This window comes from Pelodiscus sinensis, unplaced genomic scaffold (genome assembly GCF_049634645.1).
Source record: "Pelodiscus sinensis isolate JC-2024 unplaced genomic scaffold, ASM4963464v1 ctg34, whole genome shotgun sequence".
In the NCBI taxonomy this organism is placed as follows: domain Eukaryota; kingdom Metazoa; phylum Chordata; order Testudines; family Trionychidae; genus Pelodiscus; species Pelodiscus sinensis.
Window position 1 is genome coordinate 4,307,663 of NW_027465849.1, and position 16,821 is coordinate 4,324,483.

General features: G+C 57.4%; 1 protein-coding gene across 5 annotated transcripts in view; it reads left to right on the forward strand.

Moving 5' to 3' along the window:
- Positions 1-2,504: 2,504 nt before the first annotated feature.
- PLEKHG2 (pleckstrin homology and RhoGEF domain containing G2) overlaps positions 2,505-16,821 on the forward strand; it is a 51,113-nt gene continuing 36,796 nt past the window's right edge. For 3 of the 5 annotated variants that reach the window (XR_012898912.1, XM_075915276.1, XM_075915277.1), the window contains exon 1: positions 7,502-7,527. Coding sequence is in view for 2 of the 5 variants with exons in the window: in XM_075915276.1 (XP_075771391.1) it covers positions 7,517-7,527 (11 nt within the window). In the remaining 3 variants the exon portion in view is untranslated. Of the gene's footprint in view, positions 2,665-7,501; positions 7,528-16,821 lie in introns of those variants that run through there. The other 2 variants (XM_075915278.1, XM_075915280.1) reach the window with 1 other exon arrangement.

Sequence of the window (16,821 nt, forward strand, 5' to 3'; positions counted from 1 at the left end):
AGGTCTGTGGCTGTGCGCGCACAGTACACACACACACATACACACACAGGTCTGTGGCTGTGCGCGCACAGTACACACACACACATACACACACACACACAGGTTTGTGGCTGTGGGCGCACAGTACACACACACACACACACAGAGGTCTGTGGCTGTGTGCGCACAGTACACACACACACATATACACACACACAGAGGTCTGTGGCTGTGAGCGCACAGCACACAGATACACACACACAGGTCTGTGGCTGTGCGCGCACAGTACACACACACACACACAGACACACAGACAGGTCTGTGGCTGTGCGCGCACAGTACACACACACACACACACACACACAGGTCTGTGGCCGTGCGCGCGCAGCGCACACACACACACAGGTCTGTGGCTGTCCGCGCACAGTACACACACACACACACACACACAGGTCTGTGGCCGTGCGCGCGCAGCGCACACACACACACACACACACACAGGTCTGTGGCTGTCCACGCACAGTACACACACACACACACACACACACACACACACACACAGGTCTGTGGCTGTCCGCGCACAGTACACACACACACACACACACACACACACAGGTCTGTGGCTGTGCGCGCACAGTACACACACACACACACACACACACACAGGTCTGTGGCCGTGCGCGCACAGTACACACACACACACACACACACACACACAGGTCTGTGGCTGTCCACGCACAGTACACACACACACACACACACACACACACACAGGTCTGTGGCTGTCCGCGCACAGTACACACACACACACACACACACACAGGTCTGTGGCTGTGCGCGCACAGTACACACACACACACACACACAGAGGTCTGTGGCTGTCCACGCACAGTACACACACACACACACAGGTCTGTGGCTGTCCGCGCACAGTACACACACACACACACACACACACACACGTCTGTGGCTGTCCACGCACAGTACACACACACACACACACACACACAGGTCTGTGGCCGTGCGCGCACAGTACACACACACACACACACACAGGTCTGTGGCCGTGCGCGCACAGTACACACACACACACACACACACACACAGGTCTGTGGCCGTGCGCGCACAGTACACACACACACACACACACACACACAGGTCTGTGGCCGTGCGCGCACAGTACACACACACACACAGACACACACACACACACACACAGGTCTGTGGCCGTGCGCGCACAGTACACACACACACACACACACACACACACACACACACACGTCTGTGGCCGTGCGCGCACAGCACACACACACACACACACACACACACACACACAGGTCTGTGGCTGTGCGCGCACAGTACACACACACACGCACACACACACACACAGGTCTGTGGCTGTGCGCGCACAGTACACACACACACGCACACACACACACACAGGTCTGTGGCTGTGCGCGCACAGTACACACACACACACACACACGCACACACACACACACAGGTCTGTGGCTGTGCGCGCACAGTACACACACACACACACACACACACACACACAGGTCTGTGGCCGTGCGCGCACAGTACACACACACACACACACACACAGGTCTGTGGCTGTGCGCGCACAGTACACACACACACGCACACACACACACACAGGTCTGTGGCTGTGCGCGCACAGTACACACACACACACACACGCACACACACACACACAGGTCTGTGGCTGTGCGCGCACAGTACACACACACACACACACACACACACACACACACAGGTCTGTGGCCGTGCGCGCACAGTACACACACACACACACACACACAGGTCTGTGGCTGTGCGCGCACAGTACACACACACACGCACACACACACACACAGGTCTGTGGCTGTGCGCGCACAGTACACACACACACGCACACGCACACACACACACACAGGTCTGTGGCTGTGCGCGCACAGTACACACACACACACGCACACACACACACACAGGTCTGTGGCTGTGCGCGCACAGTACACACACACACACACACACACACACACACAGGTCTGTGGCCGTGCGCGCACAGTACACACACACACACACACACACACACACAGGTCTGTGGCTGTGCGCGCACAGTACACACACACACACACACACACACACACACACAGGTCTGTGGCCGTGCGCGCACAGTACACACACACACACACACACACACACACAGGTCTGTGGCTGTGCGCTCACAGTACACACACACACACACACACACAGGTCTGTGGCCGTGCGCGCGCAGCACACACACACACACACACACACACAGGTCTGTGGCTGTCCGCGCACAGTACACACACACACACACACACACACACAGGTCTGTGGCCGTGCGCGCACAGTACACACACACACACACACACACACACACAGGTCTGTGGCTGTGCGCGCACAGTACACACACACACACACACACACACACACACACACACACACACAGGTCTGTGGCCGTGCGCGCGCAGCACACACCCTCCCGCACACACCCCCACACCCGCCCGCCCGGCCCGTCCGCATGGCTGTTCCCCTGCCCCCAGCGGAGCTGATGGGCTGGGCCGGCGGCCGGGCGCCCGCCGCGCTCTGAGGCCGGATCCCAGCCCGCCCGGGCCCCGGGAGCGCCGCTGCCTCCGCCGCCGCCGCTCAGCCTGGGAGGTGAGTCCGCGTGGGGGTCGCGTCGGGGAGCCCCGGCCGGGCAAGGCGGGTCACACACACACACACACACACACACACACAGCTAGACACACACACACACACAGCTACACACACAGAGCTATACACACACACACACACACAGCTTCACACACACACACAGAGCTAGACACACACACACACACACACACAGAGCTAGACACACACAGAGCAAGACACACACACAAAGCTACACACACACACACACACACAGGCGGAAAAAGTTTCTCGGCGCAGGAGTGGGCAGGAACAGCGCTGCCTTTGTGTGCCGGGGCCGCGGGATGGGGTGCCCGGCCCTGCTCCAGGGAGTGGGGATTGGTGCGAGTGTGTTGCTGACCGGGGAGAGGGGATCTGCTCTGGGCTGGGGGGGGTCCTTGGCTGGGGAGGGGAGATCTGCTCTGGGCTGGGGGGGGTCCTTGGCTGGGGAGGGGGGATCTGCTCTGGGCTGGGGGGGTCCTTGGCTGGGGAGGGGGGATCTGCTCTGGGCTGGGGGGGTCCTTGGCTGGGGAGGGGGGATCTGCTCTGGGCTGGGGGGGGTCCTTGGCTGGGGAGGGGGGATCTGCTCTGGGCTGGGGGGGGTCCTTGGCTGGGGAGGGGGGATCTGCTCTGGGCTGGGGGGGTCCTTGGCTGGGGAGGGGGGATCTGCTCTGGGCTGGGGGGGGTCCTTGGCTGGGGAGGGGGGATCTGCTCTGGGCTGGGGGGGGGGTCCTTGGCTGGGGAGGGGGGATCTGCTCTGGGCGTGGGGGGGTCCTTGGCTGGGGAGGGGGGATCTGCTCTGGGCGGGGGGGGGTCCTTGGCTGGGGAGGGGGGATCTGCTCTGGGCTGGGAGGGGTCCTTGGCTGGGGAGGGGGGTTCCGCTCTGGAAAGTGCTTGCCGGAGGGCTGCCCAGTTGGGTGGGAGCTCTCGGCTGTGGGGGGCGGGCATGTGGGTGTCATGCCGAGGGAGGGGGTCTCTGTAGGATGTAGAGGGGGTGGGCTGTGTACTGGAGTGGGAGCTCTGCTCTAGGATGGGGGGTGGGCTGTGTACTGGAGTGGGAGCTCTGCTCTAGGATGGGGGGTGGGCTGTGTACTGGAGTGGGAGCTCTGCTCTAGGATGGGGGGTGGGCTGTGTACTGGGGTGGGAGCTCTGCTCTCGGATGGGGGGTGGGCTGTGTACTGGGGTGGGAGCTCTGCTCTAGGATGGGGGGTGGGCTGTGTACTGGGGTGGGAGCTCTGCTCTAGGATGGGGGGTGGGCTGTGTACTGGGGTGGGAGCTCTGCTCTCGGATGGGGGGTGGGCTGTGTACTGGGGTGGGAGCTCTGCTCTAGGATGGGGGGTGGGCTGTGTACTGGAGTGGGAGCTCTGCAATAGGATGGGGGGTGGGCTGTGTACTGGGGTGGGAGCTCTGCTCTAGGATGGGGGGTGGGCTGTGTACTGGGGTGGGAGCTCTGCTCTAGGATGGGGGGTGGGCTGTGTACTGGAGTGGGAGCTCTGCACTAGGATGGGGGGTGGGCTGTGTACTGGAATGGGAGCTCTGCACTAGGATGGGGGGTGGGCTGTGTACTGGAGTGGGAGCTCTGCTCTAGGATGGGGGGGCTGTGTACTGGGGTGGGAGCTCTGCACTAGGATGGGGGGTGGGCTGTGTACTGGGGTGGGAGCTCTGCACTAGGATGGGGGGTGGGAGCTCTGCACTAGGATGGGGGGTGGGCTGTGTACTGGGGTGGGAGCTCTGCACTAGGATGGGGGGTGGGAGCTCTGCACTAGGATGGGGGGTGGGCTGTGTACTGGGGTGGGAGCTCTGCACTAGGATGGGGGGTGGGAGCTCTGCACTAGGATGGGGGGTGGGCTGTGTACTGGGGTGGGAGCTCTGCTCTAGGATGGGGGGGGCTGTGCAGGGCCACAGCGGGCAGTCCCAGGAGGGGTGGTGAAGGTAATTGGGTTGGGTGCGTGTGGTCGTGGGGCTGGGAGAGATCCTTGCAGGGCAGTGAGTGCTGGCCGGGGGGAGCGGGGGGATTCTGAGCAGGGTGGAGGTTATGGGGGGGTCTGGGAAATGGACCCCCCTCTGAGTTCTGTATCCACCCCGGGACAGTGCAGCTATGGTAGACAATGGGAAGGGGGGGGCAGCCTGGCCAGCTTGGAGGAGGGGGGAGCAGTGGGGGGGCAGAGAGGTGTAATGCCCCCAGGGTCTTTCCTAATGGGCTAGAGGCATTTTGCAAAGCTGCGTGGCCCCTCCTCCATTCTGGTCATGCCCCTCCCCCTGCCTCCCCCAGCCTGTCCCGGGCGGCTCCAGCAGTGGTACTGAACTGCTGCCCCAATGTGGGTCAGAGATGAACATGGGGTGACCCATCAGCATGGGTTCCCAGAGTACCCTGAATAGCTCTGCCCTCTTCTTCCCACCTCAGACCCTTAGCCCCCCCCACCTCACTCAGAATTTCAGGGGGGGTGGAATGCAGGCCCTGGCTGCTTGAGCTCAAGGAGACTCTCCAGCAGCTGCTGGCTGCGTGGGGGCTCTGACCCACGGCAGAGCCATCCCAGTTCCATCCAGCTCCGGCAGGACAGACTCTAGAGATGAATCGCCCACTCTGGGGGGCCTTCCCAGTCAGTGTGCTTGACATTAGGCACTGCTCCTGCCCCCCCGCATAGGAGTAGCAAGGGGGCCTGTCTGGAGTGCACTGCACTGTGGCTGTTCTCTGCCCTGGGCCCATAGCGGGTGAATTGTGAGCTGCTCTAGCTGACATTGGGGACCAGGCAGGGAGGTGCCGAGAACCTCCCCAACCCTGTTTCCACCCAACTGGGCTTTCCCTTGGGTTTGCCCCCTGCTGGTGCCGGTCCCTGGAGGGGGCAGTGTATGTATGAGCAGACTTGTTATCCTGGGCTGTCTGAGGTCAAGCTACATGTTCAGGGATCTTCTCTGCCCTGGGAACCCTGCCTAGAGACTCCTGCATCCAGCCCCTCTCTGACAGTCGTGCGGGAGTGGCTCTTTTAGCGTGACCCCAGTGACGGAGAATCCACCCTGGCCTGGGGTCAGTTCCCCTCCCTTTTCAGAACGTGCACCTCATTGCCGCTCTGGGCTGAACGTGTCTCGCTTCTGCTCTCGGCTCTTTGGGCTTCTTTCTTTTGCCTGCCGAATTAAAGAGCTCGCTCTGGGGAGTGCTCCTAGGCCAGGACTCAGTCTCCTCTCCGCCTTCCCTTTGCCCCATCTCCTCTAATCCCCAACCGTGAGGCAGGTTTTCCAGACTTGGAACCTCTCTGTGTCTCTTCTGGGCCCCGTCCTGGTTTTTGGCAATGCCCTTCTTAAAGTGTGGGCTCCAAACCGGTTTATAACGTTGCCGTCCTGGACTTGCCAATGCTCCTGTGAAATCTGCCCCTCGGTCTCCCCTGCTGGCCTTAAATCTAGGGATTTCACTCCTGCTGTGGCAGGGTAGCGATGCCAGTCCTGGCAGAGGGTGATGGAGAGAATATCAGCTGGCATTGCTGAAGCTGCCTGTTAACGGTTGGGTTTAGTGGTGCCAAATGCTACCGTTCTTGGAAGGAAGCTGCTTTTCAGCAGGGGCCGGGAGCCGTGCCGGAAAAATCTACTTTGCAGTGTCTCTCCTCTGTCTCATTCCCTTGCCTTTAAAGAATTAAGCAAGCAGTGTAAACCCAGAAAATGTTTGTGACCAAGCTGCGGTGCCAGGTGCGTATTGGGAGGGGGCCCCAGGTGTGGGGCAGTGAGATGTTGGGGGACTGTTGGCCTGTTCCTGGATGTATGGTGCTGGATGGGGTGACTCCAGGTGGGGGGGTGCACTGGGGGGACTCCTGGCATGGGGACGGATTGGGCTGTCCTAGATGCAGGGCACTGGGCTGGTGTAGGGTGCTGGGCCAGGTGACCCCCGGCGGTGGGGCGCAGGGCTGAGTAAGATGGCCCCAGCATGGGGTGCTGGTCCAGATCAGGGGTGCATGGCTGGCATAACATGCTTAGGGCAGGCAGGAGTAATTTGCCCTGAAGAGTCACTCTCCGGAAACTGACGTCAGTCTGGCTCCCACCCCACAGCCGCTGCTTTGGCTTCTAGGAGGGTGCATGTGTACTGCTGGCCGGACCCCAGCGACCCCCCTGTCCCAGAGCGGCTGGAGAAAGCGAGTTCAGCTGAGGCCAGGCTTGGCTCCCGGAGCCGGAGCTGCAGACACAGAAGGAAGGAAGGAAGGAAGGAAGGATTCTTCCCTTGCTTTGTCCATCTATCCGCATGGAGGAGGGTCTATTAATGAGTGGCGATGGTTTGCATTTGTCCCTTCTGGGATGGACTCTCCCAGATCAGAGTTGGAGGCTGGGCGCAGGTTTGGGACACTGGTATCAATGTGGACTCCCGTTGGTGGGGCTGAGCCATGTCGGGGGGATTAGGGGAGGCTGAAGGTCAGAGCACTGGAACCCAGGGCTTTCAGCACGCCAGAACGCCACTGCTAAAGCCAAAGGACTAACTCGAAGCTGGCGGCTCTGGTAGGTTGTTATCCCCCGGTGCAGCTGGCCAACATGCGCTTTGCCAACATATTTCAGGAACAGCATCTGCCTCCCTCTGTTGGAGGATTCCAAAGCGCTTGCCAGCCAAACCTCACTGTCCCGGTTCCCACTGACAGCAGCCAGCCCCCGGCCTCTGGGGAGATCTGCGTGATGTCAAGTGTTTTTTTGCCTGTGTGGCTGCTGGAAAGCAGCCACCTCTGGGGTGGAGCGTGGTGGCTGTTGTGTGCCAGGTGCTGTGTGGAGCAATGACTAGGAATGAAGGAGAACGTACCAGGCTGGGAGGCAGGGTGGTACTGACCTACCAGCTCTGCACTGCGCATCGGTCCATTTGCTGCCTTAATGGATGGTCTGGTGGTAAGAGTAAGGAGTCCTGAGTTCTGTCTCCAAGGGGAGTGGGGTCTAATGGGTAGAGCAGGAAATTGACTGTCAGGAGCTCTAAGGTCACTCCCAAGCTGAGGGAGTGGTGCCTGGTGGTTAGAGCATGGGGGCTGTGTGTTAACAGAGCTGACTTCCTTCCTGTGTCTGCTAGGATGTGTGATGTAGTGGTGAGAGCAAGGATGTGTCAAGATGCCTGGGTTCATTGCACAGCTCTGTGGAGAGCGAGGGATCTAGTGGTCAGAGCAAGCCTGGGTTTGGGACCCGGGACTTTTGGATGCTGTTCCTGATTCAGCCACCGATTTTCCTTGGGACCTTAGGGGAGTCACTCCTGGTCTATGTGCTTCCGCTGCCTCATTTATGAAATGGGTGGGGTGGGTGTGTAACAACCCCGGTGTGTGTGTAACAACCCTGGTCTGACGGAAGCCCTTTGAGAGGATCTTGGGATGCAAACCTCAGGGAGTGAAAGAGTTTTCCCCTGCCCTCCTGGTTCAGGGCATGTCTGTGCATTGCATGTGTTTGGTAATTTTGGGCATTCTGCCCAGTTTGCATTTGATCCCACGCCCCAGCGTTAGCCCTTCCAGAACCGTTTGTGCCGGGAATGGGGCACGCTCGGGAAGCGTCGCTCAATGACAGCCGGCCGCCTTCTCCCTCGGGGCCGTCAGAAAGTGACGAGGGGCTGGCGTGTGCGCGATGCTGCGTGTGTTACGGTAGCGCTTGACGCTGTAAGCGAGACGCTGCTGTGCTAGGTGCTGCACAGACACGTAAGGCGAGGCCAGGCATGCTGGGGGCGTGCGGCCTGCCTGCATTGTGGTGCATTCTGGGATCTCCACCTGTTCAGAAGGCTGAGAGGTCACTGGGACCCTGCTCATCCAGCAGAGGGAGCAAGCCCAATGGGCAAAGGGGCAGGATCGGAGCTGGGGGCACCTGTGGCTATACCCCTGCTCTGCTACCGCCTCCCGTGTGGCTGGCTGGAGAGAAGGAGCAGGCATGGAAATTCTCCACCTCCCTCCCAGTCTTGTGGTGCCTCACCTGTTTCCTGGCACCAGCTTTGGGCGGGCAGGTCCTTCCTGGATGAATCACTGCTCCGTGCCTCAGTTTTCCTTGCACTAATATGGGGACAATGCTATTAGCCCAAACCAGCAGGGACTGGGAGGATTAAGAGCTAATTATCTCAAGTGGACCAATCAGAGAGTAGGACCCAGCCTTGTCTGGCTTGGTCATTGAGCCTGGAAGATCTTTGGAATAGGCCTGTCTCTCATGCTGTGTCGCACTGCCTCTGGCATGGCGCGGCTCCCATCTCGGGAGAGGCCTCATGTCACTGGTTCTGCACAAACACAGTCAGCCTGCTACCATCTGGGGAAATCGCTAGTTCTTCGTTATCTGCATCGGCCCCATAGCTCTCCGCTGTCTGTGCAGCACCAAGCACCGTGGGATCCTGGGCAGTGCTCCCTGTGAGCTGAGCGTTTGAGTGGCCCCCAGGAGAGAAACAGATGCCGCCCTGCTGATTAGCAGAGTGCCGGTGGTGCACATGCCTCAGTGCACAGAACAAAATGTATTCTGCCCAAGGATGGAAAAAGTTAGCGGGAACATTGCCTTTGGGTGCAGAGATCCTACCTGGAACAAGAGCCCTGTGGACACGATGGGGTCTTTGGGTGCTTTCCAGCTCGCTGGCTCTGAAAGGGGTAACCGTGAACCTGGAAATCCCCTGCCTCGCGCCAGCGCTGGGCAGCTCCTGAGACCCAAGGCTCCAGGCTGCTTTTTGCAGCAGAGAGGAGCCGCCACACACAGGTCAGCTCCCACAGGCTGGGGAGGGGCTTGTGGGCAGGGGAGGTCACAGTCTGGTGAGCTAGAGGATGGGGGCTGCCCTCTGGGCTGCAGTGATTGCAGGAGTGGGGAGATGGGGGCAGGGGTGAAACTGGAAGGCAAGACCTGGGTTCTAGTTCTAGGTCCATCTCCTGGGAGAAGAGGGGGATCTAGTGATCTAGAGCAGGGGCAAGGTTGGTGTCTGGATCCCAGGTTCTAATCCTGACTCTGGGAAGGGAGCGGGATCTAGTGGTTAGAGCAAGGGCAGGCCTGCTGTCAGGACTTCTAGCCCTGCTCTGTTTCTGGAGTAGGTTGGGCCTTGAGTAGGGATGTGAACGACTAGTCGACTATCCGATTAGCAATTGCTTATCAGATAGTCCACACACTAGTCGCTTCCCCGGCCTTGCTGCCTCTATCAGAAAGAGGCAGGGGAGGGGGGGAAGGGTTGCTTCAAAGCAGCAGTGCCATGTGGACCCCGGGGCTGTTGCTACACTTCAAAGGTGGAGGCGCCCTTATCGACTAATCGATGCAAATTGCATTGACTATTGCAGTGTTTCTCAACCAGTGGTACGAGTCCCCTTAGGGATACTCCAGAGAAGTCTGGGGGGGGATGCTCCAGAGAAGTCTGGGGGGGGGATACTCCAGAGAAGTCTGGGGGGATATGTCAATACAACTGAAATTTGGAGAAAACTAAATTTTTGTTTTAAGTTTTGCAGCGCTTTATTCTTTTTATACTTTTTACACCCAAAAATGTCATCGCCCACCCGGCGACGATTAAGTTGTTTAAAAAAATGTGTTGCAATCATAGAAAAAAAATGTTGTTTGTCTGAAAACTGGAGGTACTGAGGGTGCTTTTTTTTTTTAAAGGGGTACTTTATAAAAAAAAAGTTGAGAAACACTGGACTATTCGATTAGCCAATTAATCGAAATTTAACATCCCTAGCCCTGAGATATCTGTTCCATGAGAAATTCCGACATTTGCGGGGAGAGAGGGAACTTAGCTCTGCATCCGAATGAAATACTGGGAAAAGCAGTCTGAGGATTTTCCATTCCGGGTTGACTCAGATCTGGTATTTAATGCAATAGCTGTGTACTAGCTCCTTCCCTGGGCCTGCACTTCGGGATGTTGGAAGGGCCAGTGGAGTGTATACGACAGATTTCTCAGTAGGATCATACACTTCTTTTGAGCTGCCCAACCCAGACAGATCTAGGGACCGGACAGATTTAGCTCCCTGGCTGTTCAGGCTAGGGGCTGATAAGCGATCCGTGTAAAATACATAGAAACCCCAGCTAACAAGAACATTTGGAGTTTTTATTTCCCTTCTGGTTATTGTAAGCCCTGGGGTCTCACTTCAGCCACCTTTCCAAACATTTCTCCGAAGACATGATGGCTACAAACTCACTTAAAAAAGCAAGCTAGATTCATAAGAAATCCCATGACTCCGGAAGCTAGGGTCTTAAGAGAAGCATGAAATGTCTTCTCACCCCATCCCCTCTTCTTCTTTTGCATCTGATCCTTCTGCTTGGGGGGTTCTTTGTTTGGAATGATGGGGAGGGTGGATGGGTTTCGCTACCGCTTAGTTGCTGTCATTGGCAGTGGAACCGTGTCATTGTGCCATGTGCTGTACAGGATCCAGAGCAGTGTTTCTTAAACTTTTTAAGACCGGGGAACACCAAACAATATTTTTTTAATGAGGAACACCAATGATTTTTTGTTGAGGAAAAAAAAATCCAAAAACGGCCAGGGAAAAGTTATTGACCAAAAAAAAAAAAGGTTTCCTGCCTCTTTAAGGGCAGCCATTTTTAACTCTGTTGCTCTCCGCGGCACACATCCGACTGCCTTGCAGCACACCGGTGTGCCACGGAACATAGTTTAAGAAACACTGATCTAGAGAGATGTAGCACCCTGGAGCAAGGAGGGCAGGAGGCCTTGGGCCCCCTTTGCACTCCCTGTATTCTGAGCCCTGCTGTAGTATCCCTCAGTGCAGCTTCAGGGCTGCTCTGACAAATAGCGAGACTCTTCTGGGCCCGGGGAGCGGAGACTAGCCACAGCACGGTTTGCTCTGGCCACGGCCCCGATCCATCCCTACTTTATGGCCCTTTCACCAGCTCCAGATTGACCTATGAGTAGAGGACACTCTGGACACGTATCCCCTTCCCAGAAGATCAATCTGCCTGAGTTCGATTTAGGTGGTCTAGCCGAGACCCACCAAATCGAGCACTGAGTTTGCCCCCTCCATGCTGGATTCCTTCAGTCATGGGGAGTCAGGGAAGTGGACTGGGGATGTTTGCTCCTGCTGACCTACTGCCGTGAAGACTGTGCTGAAGTTGGAATTACAGGCAGTTCCCGGTTACATGGATCCGACTTACATCGGATCCCTACTTACAAACGGGGTGAGGCAACCCCGCACTAGCTGCTTCCCCCCAGCAGACCAGGGAGATACGAAGCTAGCGCCCCCCTCCCCCAGCAGACTAGGGAGACGCGGAGCGGCTTTTCTCAGCAGACACCTCAGCTTAAGAATAAAGGACTGAGGGAAGTGAGGTGTGGGAGAATAAAACTGAGCTCTGGAGAAATGTTTGGCTAGAGTTTCCCCTACAATATGTACCAGTTCCGACTTACATACAAATTCAACTTAAGAACAAACCTACAGTCCCTATCTTGTACGTAAGCCGGGGACTGCCTGTAATGTCTGTCGACTCCAGCTGTGCATCTTAATTCCAACTTCTGTGTAAGTGTAGATGTGGCCTCAGGGTGGGTGTTCCCGCTCCCAAGGGCACAGGGGCACCTGAAAACTGGGGCCAAGCAATCGGTGAAAATCAAAGACCCAGGACTCCCCGCCGTGCTCGTGGTTTGCTATTCAGAGCTGCACGCTGGACCATGTTCCTCCTGAAGAGGAGGGTGTCCCGTTTGACCTTAGCGGGGGTATTTTCCCCTGGTTTTCAGCCTGGGGATTTGGGTGAGGGAATCTAGAAATCTAGAGGCATTTGCTCAGGAATGTGACGGTGGCCCCCAGCCCGAGGGAGGTGCTTCACATCAGCCCCTCCCGGCTCGCTGAACCCCCTCTCGCTTCTGCGGCTGCTGTTTCTGCCCCTCAGCCGGGGTCAGGAATTTAAATTAAATGAATTAATGGAGATTGCCTATCACCTAGAATGGACCTTGAAAGGTCATCAAGTCCAGTCCCCTGCCTTGACAGCAGGACCAAGAACCATCCCTGACAAATTTTTGTCCCAAATCCCTAAATGGCCTCCACAAGGATTGAACTCACAACCCTGGGATTAGCAGGCCAATGCTCAAACCACTGAGCTATCCCTCATGGTGGGTTGTGCTGGGTAGCCTAGTGGGTTGAGGGCTAGAACCCGAGCTGTGTTCTCAGCTGGGTGACTGTGGGAAAGTCACTGGCCCTGCCTTAGTTTACCCAAATGTGGCTCATGTTACTGATCGCCTTGGGGTGTGCCTTGAAGTATGTGTGCTAACAGGAGTGTCGTTAGGTACAACCAGGGAAGCAGCCAGCCCGGGGGGCTTGGCACCGGGGAGAACTCCGCATGAATTCTGGGCACAGCAGTTTAAGGAAGAGGTGGACCAATTGGCAAGAGTCCAGAGGAGAGCTCTGTGGGTTTAGTTAGGGAAGAGAAGGCCAAGGGAGAGCCCAATAACAGTCTCCAAATATGCTAAGGCCCATCTACGTTAACTCGGTCCTGAGTCAGCGCAGGAGGCAGGATGCGATCGCCTTTCAAGGTCCCTCTCTCGCGGATGTTTCTATGATGGAAGAGCCCTAGGGATCACTGTGGCTCACCGCACAACAGCTGTGGGAAACAGAGAACCATCATCTCCCCCATTTTATAGGTGGGGAAACCGAGGCCGAGCACGGCGATGGGACTGCCTGTCAGGTTGGTTTCCCAGTTACTGCAACGGGCTGGGCTCTAAGAAATTTGGATCAGGATCCTGGCTGTGCTACAGATTCACTGTGGGATCTGGGGCTATTTGGGTCTAGGGATGTTAGCTAATAGCTCCTTCCCCCCACCTCCCCCCGCCGCTGCCTCCATGAGAGGCAGGGGGAGGGGAACAGGAGCCAGTGCTGGGGGGAGCTGGCTTAAAAGACGGTTCCCCCAGCAGTGTTTCCACAGTGCCGCCTGGCGGATGGGGGAGGCTGCTGCGAAGTCTCCCCTCCCACCCCACAGACAGGGCTGGCTGGACTCAGTGCGAGCCGGGACTGAGCAGTCCCAGCTCACGCTGGTCCGGGATGCTGCTCCTCTGCATTTTAAAGGTAGTAAGAGCCCGGCTGCTCTTACTACATTTAACATGCAGAGCTGCAGCAGGGGTGGCTCTCAGAGCCGGCCTGAGCTGCGACTACTTGGTCCTGGCTTGAGCCAGCTCCTGGAGCTACCCTACTGCGGCTCTGCAGAGCGGCCCTTATCGACCAATCGTGGGGTCGATACAAATTGTATCGACCCCACGATTAGCCAGACAACTGCAGTTTAACAGCCATATTTGGGTCTCCGTGTCCCCGCGGGGCAGCGGCTCTCGCTGCACCAAGAAAAGTGCCCTTTCCGAATCTGCTAATTCCTCTGCCAAAGTGGGTCGGACTGGAAGCTCTTTGGGGCTAGCTCTGTGTCTGTGCAGCACCCCCTGCGGTGGGCCCCAGTCTTAGCTGGGACCGCTGGGTGCTACCATGATACATGTAGTAGTAGTTCCATCTGTAACCCCACAGGAGATTGCCAGCCCCATGTCCTAGCCTCTGCCGGCAGATGGGGAGACCTCCTTGTATTTGGGTTTATTTTTTGGGTAGGCTTCCTTGTCCCATCAAATTTCCTCCCCCCATCTTTTTGCTTAGAAAGTTAGGGGTCACAGTTGTTGCTACATCTTGGTCACAGTTCTCGGTGGCAGAGCTCAATGTGCATCTAACACCTGCTGCTCTGTGTTAAGACAGTGACTATAATACAGTCTCATGCTCCAGGGCTTTACCCAGCCCCCTTTCAGGGGTCAGGAAGGTTTTGCTCTCCCGGATACACAGTTGGTCCGATGGTTTCTGGGGTGTGCAGCGTGATGCGTGGGTCACCGGCTTGGATCATTGGGTGAATCTCCCCTAGTCGGTTCCCTGTCCCTGTAAGGGCAGTGGGGGCACCTGTCCCTCCTGGAGCGGGATGTGGCACACAACTATTGAAACGCCCGAGGGCTAAAGTGCTTGCTCTGGTTGAAGTCGCTGGGCCTAAAATAGGCTGCATTGTGTTCTCAGCCTGTGCTGATTGTGCCCGGGGCCGTGGAGATGAATGGGGGGAAGCGGTGACCGGTGCAGGAATTCGAGCCGTCGGCCCTCCCGACAGGCAGCGGGCATGAGCGGTGCCAGCTCCTGGCAGCCCCAGGAAAGAAGGCAGGAGGCGTGGGGAGGGAGGAGGGCAGAAGGGCTGCCTGATATGATTGTGTTACACTCCTCCGCGAGGGCTGGCCACCGGGCCAGCCTGACCTTTCTCCAGCCCTCCCGGACGGAGCCAAACATGGGTCAGGCCTGGCTGATTGGCAGGGAGGTGCGAGACTCCTCTGCTGGTTCCTGACAGGTGGATGAGCCTCCAGACTTTGCCCCAGGGAAGCTGGGATGGTGCAAGCCGCCGTTCACACCACTTTGCACGAGGGGGAGTTGGTGTCAGGGCAGTTTTCACGAGGAGGGATTGCCCCCACACGTTGCAGCAGGACACAGTGCGTTTTGCACAAGAAGGCTTGCCCCAGCAGCACCAGAATGGCGTAGTTTGCACGAGGGAAGCTTGCAACAGTGTTGCGTACAGTGCAGTGTAGATTGCACTAGCATTGTGCAGTGTAGTTTGCACAAGAGGGGCTTGTGCCAGGACCAGGCAGTGCATTTTTGCATGGTGTGAGTTGCACCAACACTGCACTGTTTGCGCAAGGGGTTAATGGTGCTTCTACATGGAGGCTCCTAGATGGAAAAGGAAAGTGCTATTGTTCTTAGCCCAGAGGGCTTCCTCAGCTAAACACAGCTAGGCTTCCCTGGCAAAGGCAGTTTGTGGCTAATCACCAGGCATGAGGGACCGAGAGGTGTCCCACAGCAAGGGGCTTGATTCCTCATCGCTCTGTGCCCGGAGCAGCGGTCTGCAGCAGAGCAAATCGGGGTCCCGATTAGCATTTGCACTGGTGCAGGGAAAGGGCAGCGTGAGGATCAGACCCTGCCCTCCCCACACCCATGCATGGCCCAGTCTTCAGCTGAGAAGTACCTCTGTGTCCATAAAGTCGTGGATTTCCTTTGGCTCTTCACCCGCTTGTATCAGACAAGACTTTGCCTTGTTGGCAGAGCCTGGGATGCACTTGCCCTGGTCGATAAAGTGATCTGCCCCTTGCACTGAGTGGCTCGTGTTTCCGTTGTGCCCAAGGGGCTGTTTTTCTCTATGCAGCGCTGAGATGCGGCTTCCTCTGGGGAGAAGCGTAGCAGTTGCTCACGCAGGCTTTCTCCGTGTAGGGCTGAGATGCAGCTTCCTCTGGGGTGAAGTGTAGCAGTTGCTCACGCAGGCTTTCTCCGTGTAGGGCTGAGATGCAGCGTCCTCTGGGGTGAAGCGTAGCAGTTGCTCACGCAGGCTTTCTCCGTGTAGGGCTGAGATGCAGCTTCCTCTGGGGTGAAGTGTAGCAGTTGCTCACGCAGGCTTTCTCCGTGTAGGGCTGAGATGCAGCGTCCTCTGGGGTGAAGCGTAGCAGTTGCTCACGCAGGCTTTCTCCGTGTAGGGCTGAGATGCAGCGTCCTCTGGGGTGAAGCGTAGCAGTTGCTCACGCAGGCTTTCTCCGTGTAGGGCTGAGATGCAGCGTCCTCTGGGGTGAAGCGTAGCAGTTGCTCACGCAGGCTTTCTCCATGTAGGGCTGAGATGCAGCGTCCTCTGGGGTGAAGCGTAGCAGTTGCTCACGCAGGCTTTTTCCATGTAGGGCTGAGATGCAGCATCCTCTGGGGTGAAGCGTAGCAGTTGCTCACACAGGCCTTCTCCATGTAGGGCTGAGATGCAGCTCCTTCTGGGGTGAGGCATGGAACCTGTTTAACAACCATCCCACAAAGAGCATCTTTTTGGGGGGAGAGGGAAGCACAGTGGAATTTCCAGCTGAAATGTGGTAAATGCTCCCGGCCTTTCCTCCAGTGCGATCATCACATCCAGTGCGAGCCTGCATGTTTCTACGCGAGCGTGGGTCACGGCAAGGCAGACGTGGGACTCCTGGTGTGTTCCCCGCTCTGGGGGAGGAGTGGGGCCTAGTGGTTTGAGCAGTCAGGGCTGGGAACCAGGACTCACAGGTTCTCTTGCCAGGTCTGGGAGAGTCCCTGCATTTTAGTTTGCAAGCTAAGTAGGGTCTGAGCCAGTCGGCATCAGAGAAATATCAGTGTGGAAGGGACCTTCAGGCAAGGCCTTGTAAACCTAGTCCTGCCCAGGGTGTGTCCAGCCTGGTCTTAAAAAGCTCCAGTGACGGGATCCCCCATTGGCGGG